The 22,398-nt window shown below is 41.2% G+C and overlaps 1 protein-coding gene across 1 annotated transcript; it reads left to right on the forward strand.

Moving 5' to 3' along the window:
• The first annotated feature begins 9,595 nt into the window (after positions 1-9,595).
• LOC147889218 (autophagy-related protein 18c-like) lies at positions 9,596-19,488 on the forward strand. Its single transcript, XM_087391398.1, has 4 exons — positions 9,596-10,992; positions 14,355-14,640; positions 14,727-14,856; positions 19,051-19,488. The coding sequence occupies exons 1-4, from the start codon at positions 10,225-10,227 to the stop codon at positions 19,139-19,141; spliced, it is 1,275 nt and encodes a 424-aa protein (XP_087247524.1). The 5' UTR covers positions 9,596-10,224; the 3' UTR covers positions 19,142-19,488.
• Positions 19,489-22,398: the final 2,910 nt, after the last annotated feature.

The following is a 22,398-nucleotide window of genomic DNA, read 5'->3' on the forward strand; positions in this document are numbered from 1 at the left end:
GTAAACCAACCACTAAGTTCATTTAGAGGAGAACGTATTAAAGAGGTATGAGACTCTAGATTTGGACTAGCTAGTTAGCTGATAAGGTTGATATCATGTTTAGCTAAATGCCTAACCACTCTAGTATTGCCTCATCCCCATCCTCATCCTTATCATGATTAACCTTTAATACTTCTTTTCCTTTTCACCAATGTATGTGGATACCTCCTCAAAATGTTTCCTTACTTTTATTCTCCCTCTTAATAAAATCTTTTTCCTTTGAAGACTTTTCAAGAATTTAGCATCCAAGGGCCATCCTAATGCCACTATTTCAATAGATGCCACAATAAGCATGGATGTATCGTCTACCTTTGTAAATTGGGTAGCAATTGATTGTGTACTAGCGATATCCAAATTTGAATCCAAAGTACTCTCCAAAGGGTACACTACTTGTCTATGTACTTTCAATTTATCTTAAAGTCACAGTCCCTAAACTATAGCATACCCATACAATGATTGTGTATAGCATGAGAGGCTACCAATCATGGCCTTCCTAATAAGAGAAGATAAGAGTTTGCTATCACTGAACCACATAGTCAACCAAAAAGGATAAATTTCCTATATGAGTCCTTACTTTTCAAACCACCCCTATTGGTTCAGTGCAACACTGATCTACCAATTGAATAACAAAAGGAATACGTTCTCAAGGTGATAAGACAACTTTTTTTACGTTTCATAAGTCATAATATTGACACTTGAGCCTCCATCAATAAGCACTCCACCCATCTACTTCTACTTCCATGGTAGGAGATCTACTTGCCAAAACTCAAGGGAAATAACTTTGTTATGGATTAATGTTTGGCTGCATGTGCTCAATGTCATTAAACAGGTCATAAGCTTTTGTCTAGTTCTTCAAACCTAATACTTGCCAAAATTTTCAACATGGGTGGCATGTCTTAGCCAACATAGATTGGTCTTCCACTCTCTCCCTTTCCTTAGGCTACAAATGATAGTTCTTGCAGGGCTCAACTTCCTTCTCAAAACTAACTTTCTTTCACCCTCAACTGATTCTTAAGACATAGGAGGTTTAGGTTTCTCTCTAGGCTTAGTTGGCCCAACCGCCTTAGTTCTTGAAAGACTAACCCTACTAAATGAGGCTTTGTATCCACATCCTTAGGGCCATTCCAATTTGATGACATGGACTATGAAGCCTCACCAATCCATGACTTTTGCAATTTTCTAGGTGGTGACATGACCTTGTCCATGACATTCCCTACATAGTGGTATATACTCAAATGGCTTCTTAGCACAAAGAAATGTCTTACTCTAATGGCTTGTTAGCACAAAGAATTGTATTGCTGGGTTTCTGACAATGATAACAAATGATAGGCTTATGTAAACTTGCAGCTAGCTGAGGTCTTGCAATTGGATCAAGGATGTATTAAGAGTATACATAAGTTTGATATCCATTGGTAGATTATAGGCCATAGGCACAATCTACATAGCATTTCCTACAAATGAAGTAGTCCTGAACATGAGAATAATTAGCTTTCAATTGGTATCATCATTAGTTATCTAGCAAATGATACATATCCTTGCTTTTAGTCCCTAGCAGTCCTTACTAAAGTCGATCATGATTAGTCAATATGGCAAATGGTACATATCATCATATGGAAAATAGTACATGTCCTTTGATTGCTTGAATTAACAGCTTCCTGAGGAAGGACTCCTATGAACCATATGGTTTGGTGGTCATAAGTGGTAGTAACCATGGACTTTCCTAGGATTCAGGGATAATACTATCTGTGGGATATTTGTACTCCCATATTAAAATCCCATTTTGAAAATTTCCCATTTTTTTGCTATAGAAATGGTAGCATCTAATGTAGTTGTTTGTTGTGTCCTAACATCAAAGCCCATGTCCATTGGTGATTCTTTTACAAACCAACTTACTTGCTCATCTTGGGCTGATGGTAGTGGTTTCTTACCAGTAATCCTCTTTACCCTATTTTTGTAAGTATATATTCTTTCATAGGGCATTATGGTAAGACATAATAATTCCTCCTTAACCTTATTAACATAACCCAATGGTCTAAAGGATTCCAAGAAGGACATCCTTAAAGCATCCCCAGTCACAAAGTGACTTGTGGCTCTAAGATTTTTGGCATCTGTACCCTAATTATTAACCAAGATCACTTAGTTAAACCTATTAATGTGCACATGAGGGTCATCTTCTATCCCCTTAAAGATACTATGGTGAACTGTAGAGTGATTTTAGCTGTGACTAATGGCAAAGATGGTACTGGCAATACTGGTACTAGTGGTTTTGGAACTAAGTCTTGTTTCAAAGCTTTACCTACTTGTATATGAATTCTTTAGGTAGAGGATTTATGATATCCTCCTATTTTGGTTCTTTCTAAATGATACCTTCTTGCTTGCTCTCCTCATGATTTTCACTTGTGATCCTCATCATGTGCATGGGAGATGAACTTCTCATTCCTCACCCATGTATGAAAATAAGTGTCTCTTAACTCCTCCTCACCACCCACACTTAGCCTCTTACACCTCAAACACTTAGAAAATTTGAAAAGCCACCTTGCAATCCCTAGCAAGAGTGCCAAACATTTATGTGGTGTACAAGGTTACATAGGAATTAAGATCACAACTGCACCAAATAAAGGTATGGTGTACTAAAGTTAAACACCATAGACCCTAACACACCAGACTAACTCTAGGGACTTGCTTGCAAGAAAGTATATCCTGCAAAGGTGCCTTGCCTAAACACCTATTGTCAAAGTGTGATACCTATTGTCAAAGTATGATAATCACCAGCCTACATGTAGCTTACTAAAGCCTCAAAGCTAACCCAACATTCAATTGTCTAGTCAAATGCACATGCACACTTTAGATTCATTAGCATTCTTATTAGCCTACACAAGCTAGAGAGGGATATTTTGTCTTAGAGACCTATAGATTTAGAGTATATCGGAGGCACCTTAAAAATAATGATGTACTCATAGTAGTAGATCTCTTAAAGACACATTCATCCAACTAAAAATGTCGAATAGGAACATGATAAACAATTGTATATAAAGAAGTTCTTGCAACCGTAGCCTTCAAACAAACCTTCTATAAACATGTATCTTGTAGTAGGAAAAATGTGTCACTTGTTAACCACCTTTATATAAGAGCCATTAAAAAGCAAATCCATAGTGTCAGTAGTAGCACTACTAGATAGTCCAAGAGGAAATTGTAAACAACCAATGCAATCATACCCCAGTAGTACCATTCATCTAGCACTGAGTGCTACTTCCATTTGCTTTTAGTACCTTTTTGGCTAGACAAATAGGTGACTAGTAGATACAATAAATGTGTACTAACGTATGGCTACTAGATTTGACTAAATATTGCACCTAATTGAGCAATGGGAAGCTATAACTCATTAACTAATTGTAGTATTGAATTATAGAAAGCTTTAGGAAAATATGTAGCTATGAATGTAGGGTGTGAGAAGGGGAAAGAGCCACCATGTCTCTAATACTGGCTTACAAAAGAGGAGTCCTCATGAGGAAGAAAACTCACATATTAATATAAAATATTGGCAAAAGTTATCAAGCTCATTTTTTAGTTTCATAATATGGGTAGAATGTAGTACTTTTTTATATATTTCCTTTTTAATTTTGAAGGAAAAAATGTTAATCCTAGCGAAACTTTAAATTTTTTAGCATAAAAGTTTCAAATACTGACGACTATTTCAAACATTTATTTTTATTAATGCATACAAACTTTCGACACCAATATATCTTCTTAATGAAAATTAACTTTAAAAAATCATCATTCCATTCCATTCTACAGCAGGGAGAGAAGGTGAAAGAGACACTACACAAATCTTTGACAGGGAGAGAAGGTGGAAGAGACACCACACAAGACAATAAGGATAAATACATGAAAGGAAGCTCATATTAATCATAAGCCTTGTAATGGTAAGGCTCCTAGATGCTCCACCCAATACAGCAAGATTTCACCTATCCAAGATATGAGCCTCTAATATCAATAGTGGCACATATTTTAGAGCTAAGTCAAGGTGATTATCAAGAAAATAAGTGACAAAATAATGGGTCGCACTGAAGTTGAGCTTAACAGTGAAGTAATATTGAATCTAGCCCCATTCTACCATGAGTTTTTTGTAAGAGAGTTCACACCAAGTCATGACCAAAACATACATGTCGCTGACTCAATCACGACCTCCAAGCGATTGACACCTTGGTGGTAGATGAGGTATCTCCTATCATCACAATCAAGATAAAGAAGAAAAACATACAAGGCGTCATCATAGATGGGGGATCAAGAGTCAAAATTATCCCTGAAATCTTGGTTACAAGGTGGAAGATGAAAAATTTGAAGCCAATTCCATTCTAGGTTTCAATGGTAGATCAATGTCCTATGTATCCTTGAGGAATGCTCTTGGATGTTGTGATCACATATGGAGATTCCACTATATAGTGAGCTTGATTGTTATTGCCATGGAGGAAAACACATATCCCCTTCTATTGGGTAGATCTTGGCTAAAAAGTGCCAAAGTATTCCATGACTATGGCTTGGAGACAATGACCATAAGAACTAGAGAGAGATAGATGTTAACTACCAACTAACTCTAGCAAGATCTCAAGAGTTAAAGACCATCGAGTTTGGATGTGGATGACCAATCCCCACGAAATGAGGTGATGAAGATAAATATCTTACCAGTGGGTGAGATTGAAATCTTCCAAGCATAGCTAAGATGAAATAAAGGAAAAAATAGGAACAGATAGTGGAGAAAATAGTTGTTGAAATACTTGGACATGTGGCATTTATTGGTGGATCCTCGTATTGAGGATGCCCTAACCATTAGCCACCTAGCCACTCCAAGGAGCCTCATCCCTAAAAGTGGATCTATAGTATCAAGTATTCCTATCACCAAGGAATTATATGCCTTCAATTTTAGGCCCCCTCTTACATGTGGGATTTATCCATTGTACTATTTGCCACGTGATTTAGAGGCGAGTTTCCATTTTAGGCCTCTCTTGTGTTAACAGTTGCACCATCCTTGCACTCATTATTGCACACATTCTAACAGCCCCCCTCAATCATGAGCGAAGTTCTAATTTGTCATCAAATTCATCCTCACATACTGCATTTGCAATCTGCGGGCTCCAATTCATCATTATCTTCATGCTATGTGGCTCTTGCCTTGCATGTGGTCCATTCTCTAAAATGTGCAACTTCATGGTACTTTCACAGCTTTGATCTTATGTGAATCTCCTTATTATATACATGTCAACAAGTGGTAGGCACTCTTGCTCCTTACATAAGAATGAGCTTCTTGGAGGACTTGTATAATTGCATGTCACACTTTCATGTGTATGAAATCACCTTAGGAGTCCTTCATGCCTTTGAAAGGCCATATTCTCCCTTTTCCTTTATCCATCCACAATTTATTCCACATTTCCTATGTCATGTGCCAACACTTGGGACATTCACCACCTCGTCACATTCTCAACTAAGATGATCAATGACAATCCCATCACAAAACCTTAAACGTAGAGACAACCACCATGATTGAGCAAAAGGAAAACCACCACAACACATCCGTCACATAACCCATCCACTTTTAAAATCCAATCCAAATATGGGATGATATACTGGCAGCATTGCCACATTCACATAGTCCATTGTCACAATAAGGACATATAAGAGTTACAATGAAGATAATATACTCCAGTCACCCACCAATAGTCATATTCCCAATCTCATTAAACTCTATATGCACCCACTTAGACTCTAGTTAAGGAATAGGTCTACCCATAGCCACAAGAACTAACCACCTTACAAGACACCAATGATGGCAAGAAAAGACACCAAGGATGGCCAAACCTACCAACCACATTATCTATAATGGTTAGGATATACTCCAACAAATATAGCACTAGGAAATGGCTAATGATGATGATAGAAGCATTCAACCATACCAAAAAACCCAAAATGAAATAAATGGCAACTAACACCATAACAATACTTTCAAACCACAGCAAAACTACATCACATAAACTACACCATAACAATACTTTCAAACCACAACAAAACTACATCACATAAACTATCAATGTGCAAAAACAAAAAATAAGGGGTAGCTAAGAAAACCATATGATCCAACATTCATTGTCTCATTATTTATTACTTATATCCTTGGGAGTGGATTAGTGTGCACTCTTATGCTCATTCGATCCTTGAGATCTGATTAATGTGAGACTACACTCGCAACTCATTTCCAACATCCTCAACTTAATTTCCTTTCTCATCCTCCTTAGTTCCTTCTTTGCCTTCCTCTCCTAAAATGCCTTCTTCTCCTATAATGCCCTCAAGAGTGTCTTGAATGTCTCCCCACATCCCTCTTATCCTTAATGAGCACCTAGCTCACATGTGCATAAATTATCTCTACTCTCTTCATTGCTTTCCCCCTCTCCCTCCTTTTCCCTCTCTTTCTCTCTCTCTCTCTCTCTCTCCCCCTTGCTCTTCCCTTCTCCATCTTCCCTTTCTCCCTCTCTGTATCTATGTCTCCCTCCCACTCTCCATCTTCTATTTCCCCCTTCATCTATGTTTCTATTTCAATCTCCTATTTCCCCTCTGAAATTCCCTTTTCCACTCCCATCCCCTTTAGCATTCCATTTTCTCTCATCCTTTCCTTTCCCTCTAAAATCCATAGATCTCAATTTCTATTAGCAATCACCTTCAACATATATTGAATCTCATACGAATTTATATATACACATTCATCTCAAAATCTAAATCCTGCTTTTGTTTGAAATTAGATTTAACAAGTATCGAATTTCAAACCCTTTTACTAAATTTCTACTATATTACTTTCATAATCAATTGCTACAAAAAATGAGTAGAAGGGCGAGAATTTGTGAGTGAACAATTAAAAGAACTAAAATGATCTCTTGTAAGCGCCCAATAAACGAGGCATGCAAGGCGGTTGGCACTGAACTCGAGGTAGCACTAGTAGTTAAGAACCCATCATGGCATAGAGTACATGATCTTGCCATTGGATATTGTTCCCCCATTGGGCACCAAGAAATGAGTACCTCACCTTTTATGGGGGATGGACATTTCAGCCGCCCCTCATGATGGTACCTCTGCAAGTGGAAACCATTCACCAGAAGGGGTAGTATGTGGCCCTGGAGGTCTGCCAAGTAGAAAGAGGTTGACCCACAATATTCAAAGACATAGAACGGCGGGCTCGACCACTGCATTTTCAACTTGCTCCGGCATTTGGCCCATGCGACTGTTGAAGATCAGTACCAGCTTCCATTTCTTAAAGAATTTCTTTTTCAAAGCCAAATCCACCCTCCGTTTCCTATGTGCTTGAACTACTTGCGTCAGATAATAGCTCTCCATGCGGTATTCCTCCAACTGCTCCAACACATCCAATCGGATTTCCATAGATTCTTGTGAAAGTAACCGGTCCTCCACCGCGATGTGAACACTAGGCACCACATATTCCAAGGGCATGATTGCCGCCATTTCGAATGTGAGTTTGAACGGTGTAAGGCCTGTGGCTACTTCGAAAGAAGTGTGGTATGCGGATAGAAGTTTATCATCCCAATCCGTCCAATGATTGTTGACTAACAAGGTCGTGATCCACTTAAACTGCTTGTTGGATGACTCGGCTTGTCCGTTGGCTTGCAGTGTGTGATAGGTGGAGGATTTCTTTGTGAATGACCATGTAAAAAGATGTCGTCTCCTTAATCACCTTGGCCACAAAATGCTTCCCCTGATCACTTACTAGCTCAATGGGGTAGCCGAACTGATAGAAAATATCCTTGTACAAACACTTGGCTGTTGATCTTGTTGTATTATCTCGCAAAGCCCATGCCTCGACCCATTTGGTGCAATAATCCATTGCGACGAGCACATAATAGTTTCTGGTCTTTATGGCTGCAGGCCTGAATGGACCCATAAAATCCAATCCCCGTATTTGGAAGGGTCCCAATGGTAGCACTATACTACATTGGCATTCGATCCTGATAAGAGGGTTGACCGAGTCATTGACAAAGGCCACACCGCAACGCAAATCATTGGGCATCTTTTTGCAACGTTGGCCACCATAGCCTGGCTATAGCACTTTCTTGGCTGTGATTGCTCCTGCAAAGTGGCCGTCTGCCACTTTGCAATGTGCCTCCATGAGCACTGCGTCTTGTTCGTGCGATAGCACATATCTGAGCAAGACATTCGTCAAGTGTTGGCGGTAACCATCACTTCAGATCTATGGCTCTGCAATGCCAACCGCTTTTGTTGATCTTGTGTCAAGTACTGGGGCATAATTCCTAATGTCAGGTACTGGGGCATAATTCCTGAAGTCATAAAAAATAGCAATTCATCATACTATACTATGTGGAGATCTCCTTAACGTCGATTGTGAACAAAGGGACTAGATTCGGGTTTGCTCACAGAAACTCTTCCTCCTCGTCATCATCCAAGCCATCCGCCATGTTGACCGTCCAGCCAAGACTGGGCATACTGCTCCTTCCAGCACGCAAGCTGCTCCCATCGACACGCTCACAATGACAAAGTATTAAGCTCCCAATTCTGCTTGACTCTGCTGCCAAGGCCTACCCACCAATAAAAATCTATACTCCGGACAGGTGGATGTATCTGTGTTGAGAACTTCGAATGAGAATATAAAGTAGATCCCTGTAACTTTAAGCATAACCGCCTTCAGGATCCCAAGTGGTTAAACTCGCCGCCTGCTGATATGCCATCCGCACCATGAACGGTGCTGGCTCCCATTCCATCCAACCGATCTCTTGACAAGTCTTCAAGGTGACAGTGTTGACATTGGACCCTCCGTCGATGAGCACTTGTGAAAAGAGTTGGCCTTGTGCTCTTGTGGAAATTACCGGGATGCACATGTTAGTGAGTGGCACTGTTGAGACAAGAATTGACGCGGCGTGAAAATCATCCACCTCGGGCACTGTAGTTTCACCCATCAATGATTGGATGAGTTCTTTGTGAAATCGTGGCACCAACTTCAATAGTTAACCTAGGAAAATCTTGATTGGCACATCTAAGAGATACTCAGCCATGGATTCATCAATGCGTGCGGATGACATTGTCGACGGCTCTAGTACCTTCGGCACACAGGTTGGCAGTAGTTCCAGAATGACCTTCGAAAGTTACTTGAAATGGCCCCTGTACGCAATGTAATATCAAATTAGGGGGTTTTACAATTCGAGTAGATGCTAACTGGAAAGCTTGCTACTGATGCAACCGTAGGCGGATGGGCACCTGCGTCTTTTTCATTTGGCATGCCTAGTCATGGATAGGAATCCCCAGACTTAGAATCCCTGGGGCCTCATTCCTCCATCATGCAATCAAACCTTCTTCTTCCTTGAAATCATTGCCATGGTAGGGACCATACATGCATTTTGCCATGCTCCTGGGCAGATGAATGCTTTCTTTAATGGAGGCTTGTGAAAACCCGCTTGGAAAAGAGTATCATGTCCTCCTTGAACTCAAGGCCACGAGGGAAGCATTTACTGATTCTATGTTCTCGTTTGTTGCGAGTCGGAGTGACGTTGTAACTTACTTATGTATGTGTGTATGTACTACTATGTATGTTGAATCTCGTAGTAATGAGGGTCAAGCATGTCTTTAGAGTGATTTGCCTCAATTAGAGCTACCTCTGTCTCTTCTCCCTTTCTCCCTTCTCTTAGTCTCTTAGTTGATTGATGCAGGAGGTTATCAGATATGCTTGTGAATTGGGGTCCTGTTGAATTCCTGATTTGCAACAGGGCCTTAGGATCTCATTTCTGAATTGGGTCTTGTTGAATTCCTGCTTTTGCAACGGAAATCCTCTTGCTTTCTTCTGCTCCTTTGTTGGGTTCTCTCTTTTTCTACTTAATCTTCCTGTCTACAAAGCTGGAGCTGAGTTTTAGGCTCTGCTGCCTTAATCTCCTAAGCACCTTCCTTTGAACTCCACCTCCTCTGCACTGAAGGTGTCTTTCCTTCCTCACAACCTTCTGGTTTTGGGTCTTCCCTGTGTCTCTGCTGTGTCTGTTTTTGGCTCCTCCTCTTACATATTTTGCTTCATTGAACTCTCTCCATGACGCTCTGACCCCATCCTTTGGGCTTGTTGGCATACCCTGCTTGCTCGCTACCTCTTTTCAGAGCTTGGTGCGACCTTTTCCCAAGATCGCCGCTCCCATGGCTTTGGTTTCACCTGTCTCCAACTCTCATCTTCCTGGAAACCCGTCCGACTTTCAATCTTCCTTGTCACCCAAGCCTGCTCCACGGCAACAGGTTCCAGCATCGGATTCTTCAAAAGAGTCCGAGCCGCTCCAGAGCGCTCCTCTGTTCTTGGGCTTCAATCAAGATTACGGATGCTTCGCTTGCGCCACAGACTCGGGCTTCAGGGTTTATAACTGTGAGCCCTTCAGGGAGATCTTACGGAGGGATTTCAACAATGGCGGGATCGGTATCGTCGAGTTGCTCTTCCGATGTGCCTTATCGGTGATCGTAGGAGGTGGTGCGAATCCACGATATCCCCTCAACAAAGTTATGATTTGGGATGATAATCAAGGCCGTTGCATCGGCGAGCTATCTTTTAGAAGCGAGGTTCGGGCAGTGAAACTAAGGAGGGATCGCATCGTTGTAGTGTTGGATCAGAAGATATACGTATACAACTTTGCAGACTTGAAGCTGCTTCTTCAGATCGAGACAATCGCAAATCCTAAAGGCCTCTGTGCTCTGTCGCCCACATCTCACTCTTCAGTTTTGGCGTGCCCCGGCCTCCACAAAGGACAAGTGCGGATCGAGCGACACGGTCCTAAGGAAACCAAATTCATATCAGCGCACGATTCTCACCTCGCATGCTTGGCACTTACTCTTGATGGCCGGCTACTTGCTACCGCCAGCAACAAAGGCACGTTGATACGGGTGTTCAACACGTTAGACGGCACACGTTTACAAGAGGTAAATATCTTGTCAGTTATAAGCAATTGATAACGAGTGTAACTGGCTTTGCACAAATTTGGTTTTTGTGCAAATGTTGTTGATTGTTTTCTTAGTTAAGGAATTGTTTGGTGCCGAGTACATAAACCAAACTACGAATTAGGCAGACGAAAAGAAGATTCCCATGCTAGAGTGAAGCGTATGGCTTCAATTCTCTATGATACCCTCGGTTTATTGTATTTGATTAGAGCTTTTCAAGTGAACCATTTTTTATTGTAGGCTTTTTACTCTTGGTTTAAATGCCTACTAGTTTTACGTATACCTAAGGCCGGGCAACTTGCAAAGACTGGGAGCTTCAGAGCATGGTCTGCACCCAGTCCCAGAGCTGGACCTAGGTAGTCAATTGCACCATTAGACATGTTTCCGGATACATAGACACGAAGGTAAGATCTTTCTTGGTAAGCTCATGTAGTGGACGGTATATGAGCAAAGTGCTTGAGAGAGCGGCAGTAGTATGAACACATACCAAGAAAAAAAAATTGACACATACCAAGAAAAAAATGGACATTATGAACATCCAAGGGAATTGGCCATTCAATGACAGGCTTAACTTTTGCAGGGTCCATCTTAATACATTTGTATAATTTGTAACGGATTCTCTTATAAGCTGATGGAAGTGTCCCACTGAAGGAGTTTCTGTATTCATGAGGAAAGTTAATCCTTGCAGGTGGTGCTTGAAGTGGTGGTTGGCTTTTGGGACTTCCCACTAGAGAGTGACATCACCTTCAAGGTGGAAGACAGCAAACGGGATCTTTTCTGATTCTTTGGTTCCTTTGAAGAATGTGTTCATCGGGTGGATCCAAGATACCACCTTAGACCTTACTGACCAGCTTCTTTGTGTCCTCATAGACTTTCTCATGGTGTCTTCTATGCTGGGGAGGAGAAAGAGATTCACCATTAACCACCGCAGGCAGTGGAGTTGGTACTTCCCTTTGATATTTCCTAATTTCGATATCATTGTTGGGGATCTAATGAGCGTGATGTAGGCGATAGAGGGGGTTCAATCTGATGTTTGAACTTTTCTTAGATGTTTGATTGGCGTCCATCCTTTGAAGGATATCCACAATGGTACTCAATAGAATGGACCTGCATCACAACCCATCCCCCCAAAAAAGTGACGGTTGTTTCAACAAACACCCAGCCACACACCCCTTCAACTGAGGTTTGGAATCATGTGGAAGTCCGGTACTAGGTGAAGGCCAACCTATACGGGGTTAAACCATCAAATGGGACTTGTCTGGTGGGCTCCCTTCACACTGGGGACACCTCCAGTTGTATCCTCAAAGGAGAGGAGGTATCAAGTAATATTCATTAGAAGCCTCAGAATAACCATGACAATAATGCTGTTGCGGGAGGTGATGCCTTTTGATGATGATGACTCTCTAGGCTCCTCGTTTTTTATAAATAAATGTTTCAGTTTTGATTCCTGACCATTTGTCTCAATCCCCGCCATGATTGATTGAATGTCATGATTGAGCATCATGATTCATGCATTCCTCATGACTGATCCTCATGAATGTTCAAACGTCATTGTTCATCATGGAGCATTATATCTTTTAGATTCCTTAATTTTTAATATTAGAATGTCCATAGTCTGTCTTCAATGCTTTTGTCACTTAATATTGATGGTTTTAACCTCTATTACAATTTTCAAATACATGAATTTGTAACTTGCACCCTGCCCTTGCCCCTTCCACGTTGCTCCTTAGGGGGAACTGATCTTTATCTTTTATGCAGCATGCATGCTGTTCCGCACGCTATACATGTTCTTTGCTTTTTGAATCTGTATTGAATTTTATGCTCCTAATGCACTGTTTCAAAGTCTCTTTCAAACATGCTTGTCTTTTCAGATACATTTTTGTCAGTGTGATTTCTCAAGGGAAACGTTACAGGTTACCTTTCTGCATTCATCCCGATCTATTTACCTTAGAAGAAAATAGTTGAGACCTGATTTACTGGTGGTGCAGCATTGGTTCCGTCATGTTTCAAGATTATGGATAAAATCATGCAAGCCATTTACTTTAAAAAATTCTTTAGTTGTCTAGCTATAATTGTGATTTTTCATTTAGCAAAGGAAAGATTAAGACATTACATGTCTTTGTAAATAGAAGGTGCCTCAAAATGGAGCTTCTTATCTGCTATGCTGTTGGAGTTCTGGAATACACCATATCATGATGAATTTGGCACCACATTGTGGCAATTGATAGTTACTGTGGTGGACCGTGGATTCAAGGCTTTTCTCTCAGTGGTGCCCCCCCAAAATGAAAAGTCGGCCGTAGTTGTTTAGGAAAGTGGAACAGAATACAAAGAAGAGTTTAACCGTGACTTTATTTATCAAACTTGCCTTGCATGATATGCTAAAGGAGTGGATACGAGTTCACAAATGATGGCTGACCCAGAATTTGGCAACTCAAACTGAAAACTGCCAGATCCCTCGAGCTGTGGGGCAACTCCAGGAACAGTGTTGAATCATATCTTGAACCCCTGCCATTCAGCAGCAGCATGTTCCATCTAGATAATGTACATAGCTCCCTTCCCTGGCCTTATTTGCGTATATTTGTTCTTAGAATGAAGATTGCTGGCTTATTTTAAAGGAAATACTTGTCATGCCCTTTATTTTGTCAATTAGTTTGAACCTGGTATCATGCATAACATGTTTATCTGGTCATATTATGTATTGAAACTTAAATGCATGGTTGTTGATGGTCTCTCTCTTTTGTTCTTTTCTTTTTTAAGCATATCTTAATGTGTCAAGCCATGTGAGGCTCAAGAAAGTACATTTTAATGTTTGCCTGGCCTTCAAATTAGTGAATACCGCCATACTTTAAAGGTTCATATATACAGGAAATTAACCTAAGGGGATCTACTAGTAGTGAATCACATCATAATTGTTTTGTAGCGTCCATTCCCCAAGTCTGATGCTGTTTAATTTGTACAGGTATTAGTTGTCAAAGAATGGATGAATTCATTAGATTGATGTGTTATTATTTCATGTTTGTATATTGCTAGTGTCAGTAGTTGCTTATTTTATTAAGTCTTTTTACCATAATGAAATACCAAGATTAGGTGTTGCCCAGAATCTTTCGAAACCCAGATGGCAGCTATGCTTGGGTACTGATGAGAACATAAGCGTAGCTTTACTTACTAAGATATTTTAATTTGTTAATTTTCTCATTTGCTCATACATTTGTTTAAAATTTCTTACGAATTCCTCTTCTTTCCTTTGTTCTTTTGGCTTTTTTTTTTTTTGGGGGGGGGGGGGGGTAGGGTTGGATATATTCTAGTTTTATGGAGGCATATATTTCATGTTTGTCTTCTTCCAGCTTCGACGAGGTGCGGACAGGGCAGAAATCTACAGCATCGCATTTTCTCCGAATTCTCCGTGGTTGGCTGTCTCAAGTGATAAAGGCACTGTTCATGTGTTCAGTCTCAGAGCACCAACAGGAATGGAGGAAGGAAGACTTGAAGGAGGCCAAGCTGTTGCAGGGATCATAAACCATCCTTCTAGAAATGGTAATGGCAACATGAATGGTGTGAGCAACACAGTTAATTCTGCATCTTCTACAACTATGAGTGCAAACCCAGGGTCAACATTTTCTTTCATGAAAGGTAACAACAAGGTTCTTTTTTTTAGATTTAAACTGTGGGTATCATAGCTGTCAGATTGAGTTGTACCAGTTTGTTTCTCCTTGCAGGTGTGCTACCCAGTTATTTCAGTTCAGAGTGGTCATTTGCTCAATTTAGGCTGCCCGATGAGGAGACCAAATCAATTGTTGCATTTGGACCAGAAAAGCACACAATTGTGATTGTGGGGTCAGATGGAAGGTGAGACTAGTGTACAAGAAAATAATTTTTGTGCTTGAGGTTTTTCTTCATGGAGCATTTATCAATTTCAATTTCATCATACATGGCATACATTCTTTTTTCCTTATCATTTATCATTTTTTTCTTCGTGGAGCAGTTATCGCTTTCAATTTCATCAAACATTCTTTTTTCTCTATCATTCTCTGAAAAGAGTGTAGCTGAACCTCAAACCTCATCCAGCTGGGTCGAATAGAAATGAACAATCCTTTCTAATTGTGAAAATGTTTTCATCTGCAACAACTTGACATCTTATCCCTAGGAGATATATCTTCTTCAGATTCTGAAATTTCAATGATCATACCCGCTTTCCCCCAACTTATGAGCTGTATAAACCTCCTGTGGTCTGCAGTCCATTTCCCACAGTACAAATGGTAGTCTTTCTTTTGCCTCTCATTCATCAAACTCTTTGAGAGTTCTTTTAGTTTATCCTTTTTAGCTGATCTGTGCTTGCTTTTTGTGGCCTTTCCTACGCCTTCATCTGTGAAATTCCCTCCATGGTTTACAAGTTTATTTGATTTGATAGTAGGATACTTTGAAATTATTTACTCCTTGCTTAGGAATTGAACGGGAGTTATTTCATTGTGTTCTCTTCTTAGTAGTCCCTTCACTAAAATGGTTTCTCTGTATTTGTATTTTGGGCTTAAATGATTTTCCAATTACATGCTTCATCTAAAGTTTTTAGCCTTGGAAGGCAACATATCTGAAGCAATATCCCCATGAGGACAATGTATAAAGTACACCATCTTCATTTTATCATCGAATCCTTTAACAAAGTAGAACACCTCTAGGATTTTTTGAACCGTGGGTCTCAGCCATTGGGTCAAAGTCTCATTCTTTTTAGAAGACCTCCATTACAGCTGTCAGAAGTGGATCACCTTGTTCAAAAGATTCAGAATGTATGATGACTTAGGCTAAAGATATAAAGGCTGTGGGATCAACATTCTACTATTGCTATGCGGAAGCTATACAATGCTCCACTGTAGTTCCTTGATTACCCCCATACATTACCGAAGCTATCTGAGGGGCTTTTGTCCATAGCACATTTACTGTGAACCACGCCTAACTGGACTAACTGTGCTTCATCAGGTATGTTTGTGATATTAACTTTCTACTAATGTGACACGGAAGCTATACAATGTGTTGCCTTAGTTCCTAAATGACTAGAACTGTCGCTATTACAGCGAGCGATGCCTGCAAGGGAAGCATGGGATATTTCCATTTGAATGAGGGCTACCTTAGTTCATTGTGCCTAACAGTATAACATAAGATATCATTTTGTCACACCTTCCCCTAGGCCTTTGTGCTTGAAGTCAAGCCATGAATGATGATCTCGCAGTTGTCTTGCTTTACATATCTAGACCAATGGTTCAAAGCCCTGCTGTGCCCAGGGTAGAATCTTTATGTGCTTTGCCACCTTGGCCTGTATCAGCCTGGAGAAGGTTCGTCCTCACTCAGCCAATACATTTCTTGTGGAATCATGTGCAGATGTCACATGTGGCGAAAGGGACTGTTTGGTACTGCTCCAATACAGAGGCCTGGGGCAGATACTATGGAGGGGTGGAGCAATTTTCATCCAAATCCTCCAGTGTCTTCAGCAAGTTCACTGCCTTCTTTACCAAAGTTGTGTGGCTTCTTGTAGTGGCATCAAGTAGCACATATCCTTAGGGCAGTATCATTTACTAGCTTCAAATCTGAGAGCTCTGGACTGAGAGCCGTAGGCCATTAGGCCAACATCTTGTACCCTCGAGCATTAGCCCAAGGGCTTCATGACAGAGTGAAACAAGGGCCCCATGGGCTTGTTGGATCAATTCGAGAGGGGGAATGCTCATTAAGAATCTCATCTTGTGTAGGATGGCAAGGGGATGCTCTTGTTTCTGGCCCTAATTAGTGGTCTCTAAAAAGGTGAAGATGTGATCTGTAAGTCTGCGGCTCCTATTGTGGATGAGGTCAGGGAGGAGAGCTCGAAGCTGAACCTTGTCTAACATCTTCTAAGCTATGTCAATTAAGATGATAGGACACCATTGACCAATTTTTTGCTCCTTCAGAGGGGGGGCAGATCCAATCCTAGGAAAGCAAGAAGGGCGTGGCCTTCTTGCTGTGAAGGCGGCCAGCTTGAGAGGGGTAGAGACAATGGATGAAGAAGGCTAGAGGGAGTTTGTCTTTGCTTAGTCGCGTTTGAATAAGGAGAGCTTGCAAGGCCTCAAGCATTCCACATCCATAAAACGAGTCTCTTGCTTGCGCATCTTCTTAGGTGTAACTACTGAGGGCACATGACCCCAAATCTTTGGACTTTGAAGCAACAATTGGTCTCTAAGTAGGTGCCTCTTTCTATAGAAAATTTTCTGTGGTATGTCTTTTCCAAGGCAACATGTGTTTCTAAAGTGCCATTATGCCAACTGTGCCTCCAACCAGGGCCCTAAGCAGCTTTGGATGGAGACTTGGCTGTTGGGCCTGCTGCTTGGCATGAGCTTGGGCACAGTGTGTATGTTCTAGCTCAGGAGTCACGAGCATCCAACTCATGAGGTGAGGATGCAGGAACGTGGGGGGAGAATAACATGTGCCATTCTGCCAACCGTGCCTCCAACCAGGGCCCTAAACAGCTTTGGATGGAGACTTAGCTGTTGGCCTGCTGCTTGGCATGATCATGGGCACCGTGTGTATGTTTTAGCTCACGAGTCACGAGCATCCAACTCATGAGGTGAGGATGCAGGAACGTGGGGGGATAATAATCTGCATCTGTACAAGGGCAAGGCAAGCAAGGAAGCAGGATCTGGTCTATCATGAATCTGGAATGAAGAAGAATCACAGGAGGACAGGAAAAAGGAAGAGGAGAAGAAGAAAAAGTGAGGGAGGAGAATGGAAGGGCATGGTGAAGAGGGAGTTTGGAGATGATGAGAAGAGGAGAGGAAGGGTGGCAGCCACAGCCCAAGAGGTCTTGAAGGCGGGGGGTACTAAAATGGAGCGGTGGATAGGATCAGGGAGGCTGAGGCAGGATGGAGGGGAGTCACTGGGCTTTGGGCTAGCAGCCTGGCTATGAGTCAGTGGAGTTAAAAGTGGGCACAACAAAAGAATAATGAAAAATGAAAGGGTGGGCCTGTCTAAATGCCTAAAACAGGATTTCCTACATGGGAGAAAGTTCTTGCAGTGGAGACCGGGGCCCCGTGAAACCTGAGGTACAGCAAGACATATGTCCCATACATGTGTAGATGTCCTGAGGGTGTCCTGGCTCTATTGGTGACACTGGGGATCCAGGCTCGTCAATGATATGATGCCAAAAATGATGACTGCTACCCCTGTTGTATAGCCTCAGTCCCTTGGCTATTTTAGCAGGGCTAAAAAGTACCACCTAGGCCTCCTCCTGAATCATCCCTACTAGGCTTTGGGCTAGCAGCCTGGCTATGAGTCAGTGGAGTTAAAAGTGGGCACAACAAATAATAATGAAAAATGAAGGGTGGACCTGTCTAAATGCCTAAAACAGGATTTCCTACATGGGAGAAAGTTGTTGCAGTGGGGACTGGGGTGAAGGTCTAGGGCTCCCACCTGAGGTACAGCAAGACATATGTCTCATACATGTTTAGATGTCCTGAGGGTGTCCTGTCTCTATTGGTGACACTGGGGATCCAGGCTCGTCAATGATACAATGCGGAAAATGATGACTGCTACCCCTGTTGTATAGCCTCAGTCCCTTGGCTATTTTAGCAGGGCTAAAAGTACCACCTAGGCCTCCTCCTGAATCATCCGTAGACCTTGACAGTTAGCAACCCTGGCTACCCTTCCTTCCTACACTATATATTGCCCACAAGCTAATCACAGTTAACTTCGGATGTAGCAGTTTTACAGCTCTTATGCATGAAGGGCACATGTATTCCCATGCACAGCATGGCTCCGACTGCAAGGAATGCTCAAGCTCAAAATGATATCTGATGATGTGCATTCCAGCATCAGTACTGCCCAAGTGTAAATTAAAATTACAAAGTGCTCTACAAAATGTTTATGGATTATTAAAATTTGAAAACTACTTGCCTTCTGTGCATTTTCACAATGTGGCATGTTGTAAAATTTTCGTTCTTTTTGTAACCTAGGGCAGGTTTCTGTTTGGATCCCATTACTTTTACTTGGTTCTTTTGGCCTGACGAAGCTTTGGTTTGTGAACAGCTTCTTTAGGTGTGCCTTTGACCCTATAAATGGAGGAGAGATGGTGCAGCGGGAGTATGTCAAGTTTATAAAACCACGGAATGAAGAATGAGCTTGAATTCTAGTGAACATGCTTAGACATAAAAAATAATGATTGCACTCGATCAAAATGGCATCATGTGACTATCATGAATGGGCTCAGTGAGAAGGGATGCCTGTATATGTAAATACCAACTTTATTGTAAAGGTGTTGCTGACCTAGGTACGACACAGGTTTGTGTGCAATCCCACTAACGTGGAGCTCTCAAGCCATGTGGTTCCATGATAAAATCTGTGAACCTAAATAGAGAAGCATTCAATGTAAAAAGCTCTGTAAATGTATAATGTAGATGGTCTGGGAACAATGTGATAATTCAGCTAATGATCATAAGTGATTCTTTTCTGTAAGGCCATTCCTATCCAGCTGTTTTTAATGTCACGATGGTTGTACTGATAATCCAACTTCAAGGGATAATTTGAATATGCTTGCATGAATTGTCATCAGCAAAATTCTCATCCTAGGCAGATCCTTGTGTGTGGCATGTGTGTATGTGCGCGCGCACACTTTCTCTTGGTACTGTGGATAGCTTTTATTTGATTTCTGTTCAAACATTTAAAGCAATAATAAGATATAACGATGCTCCCCAATATCTACTCGCCAATATTGCCCAGCAGGAGGGTGGGCTGGGTCGAAACTCTTCTTTTTCATACTCCATTAGTTGACCTCCCCATTTTTGTACCTTTTGATTATGCTACACGCTTGAAGAATGATGAGGAACTTGGATGGGATGAATGATGACAATGCTAAGAATGATGGGAAGATGCTAAATTCTATTGGGTTGCATTTAAGGAGAAATCTACTGTGTGCGCACTTCATTATACATTCAAAGATGATTATATTTTGTCCAAACTTTCATGTGATACTGTCGTGGATGAGATGTCACTCACAAGATTGTCTCATTGCATGTCTCTTTGCAAAAAAGATTGCTTCATTGGTCCATGAAACATTGATGGCACCTCCATTACAACTTCTAGTGCGGACCATCTTTTTCTATCGTGAAAGATCTAAACCTAGTAAAAGATCATTCCAAAAGTGACAATTGGATACATGCCTTGGCAACCATTGACAATTGCAAAACTCGGAACCCTATGTTGCTATATAAGCAGAGCAACAAATATGGGATAAAGAACAAATAGTATAAATAGAATAAGATGAACTACATTCATAAGGTTTGCTAACCCACCTTGTTTCAAATCTGAATTCTTTGTGTTTCAGAGCTTGAGAGAGATTGGTGCCAATATTTTACCTTGGTATTTTACTGAGAATAGGATCTACTTAGAAGGATTTTGTGAGAATAGCATGCCAAGCTCTACTAAGAAGGATTGAGAATTATCACATGGATATTCTCGAGGGTTGCCAATTGCTACTTTCTACATTTTCCTATAGTTTTATGTATTGAGTTCTCCGATTTTTCTTTCATTGGGGGGATCATTGTATATGTTTTGGACTCCATATCCACGTCCTATGCTTCTAATTAACCCGAATTGTGTCCAAGGGTCTGCCTAAGCCAACCTAGCAATCCAAAGTGTCCTCGTCATTGATCTAAAAACCATTGGATTTATGCTAATTAATATGTGCCCACTGTAGTAGTGCAAAATAAATTCAATGCTGTCTTGAAAGAAGTGAGTGTCTGTGGCATCCAAAAAAATAGTAGTATCATATGCCACCTCGCTATCTAAAAACTCAACTTCCCATCTCAAAGCAAGTCTCAGCCCAAGAATATTAGATCAAGATCTAATATAGATACTTATAGCTTCAACCCAAGAATATCAGATTGAGATCTAATATAGATATTCATAGCTTTAGTCCAATAATAAAAGAAGAAGGAAGCAAGGCTACATTCTTAGTGGCTTGATCTTGAAATCTCAAAACTCTCTCCCCTTACCCCACTAATAAGCACCTGGCTGTGGGTTGATCTGTATAAAAGGAAACCCCTATGATCTGTGCATCTGTAAAGCCAAAACAAAGAAAGGTTCCCTCCAAAAGGCCCCAATCTACTTTGTCATAAGCTTTCTCAAAATCCAAGAGTAGAATGGCTGCTTTGCATGGGCCACTTTGAAGCTTCCTAGAATGAGAAAATATTATAAAAAATGCTTTTGCCATGTATAAAACCAATCCATGTGTCATGCATAAGGTCGAAAAGTAAGGGTTGCAATCATAGAATTATTACTTTGAACAAAATTGTGTAACACATGTCCAAGAGTGTGATAGGCCTCCACTGGGACACTAAATTTCTGCAACCTCCAAAGGAGTGTGATAGGCCTCCACTGGGACACTAAATTTCTGCAACCTCCCTTTGGGATAAGTTGAATGAGACCCTCTGTGAGTGAGCCATGCATCTCACTTGAGTCCCAAATGCCTTGCAGGGCTGAGGTAATGTGATCCCCAATCATATCCCAAAAAGCAATAAAGAATGAGGGAGAATGCCCATTTGAACCTAGGAACTTGCCCTTGTAAAGGGCCAAGAGGGCAGTCGTGAACTCCGCGTTGGTTAAGGGTGCATCCAAGTGAGGCTCGCATATCCGGTTTCACCAAGGCAAGAATAGTATGCCAAATAATATGTCTAGCATCATCTCTAGCCTGAGTATCAGGATTTGCTACGAGAAGGGAGGCATAATAATATGAAGCCATGCGTAAGACGGCATCTGGATCTGCTTGCATCAATAAGATGTGAAACACTCTCTCTACTATGTTTAGAGCCAAGTGTAGTAAGAAGTGTTTATTGACTCTACCTCCCATTTGAGCCTAGCGCGCTTGAACCCAAACTTCTATATGCCATTTCTACTCTTCCCTCTGCAGTGATGCCAACTGCTGGGGCGAATACCAATTTCACATCTAAGAATCTCCCGTCCCTTGTGACTGTTGACCAAATGATAAAAGTCACTAATACCAGTCAAGATTGAAGCCATAAGCGAAGGAGATGGCACTCCACCCTGCATATGTGACATCCATATCTACAAAGCTTCCTTGAATTTTAATGATCTACATGGGCTCTACCGAGTGACAGGTGGCAAAGCTATGACAAAAGGCTGTACAATGATAGGTGGCAAAGCTATGACAAAAGGCTACACAATGACAGGTGGTTAACAGGCTAGAGACTGCGTTGCACAAAGTAGTGCAAAGATGCACGATGTATTCTAGAGCTACCGTGTGTCAAGCTTTATGGTGTTCATAATAAATAGATTGCATCTCATTATTACGCCAGTGCGGCATCATGACATCGGGAAAATTTTCGACGGGAGATCGAGTCTGTGCAAAATTCAAAATCT

The sequence above is a fragment of the Dipteris shenzhenensis genome, chromosome 20 (genome assembly GCF_047967505.1).
Source record: "Dipteris shenzhenensis isolate YYH24624 ecotype China chromosome 20, Dip_SZ_1.0, whole genome shotgun sequence".
NCBI lineage: Eukaryota > Viridiplantae > Streptophyta > Polypodiopsida > Gleicheniales > Dipteridaceae > Dipteris > Dipteris shenzhenensis.

What these genes read in the sequence shown, in the direction of transcription:
- LOC147889218 (XM_087391398.1), top strand. Translation starts at nt 10,225, where the DNA reads ATGGCTTTGGTTTCACCTGTCTCCAACTCTCATCTTCCTGGAAACCCG. An exon ending in ACGGCACACGTTTACAAGAG is followed by an intron (nt 10,993 to 14,354) that starts GTAAATATCTTG and finishes GTCTTCTTCCAG; the next exon opens with CTTCGACGAGGTGCGGACAG. An exon ending in ATTGTGGGGTCAGATGGAAG is followed by an intron (nt 14,857 to 19,050) that starts GTGAGACTAGTG and finishes GTTTGTGAACAG; the next exon opens with CTTCTTTAGGTGTGCCTTTG.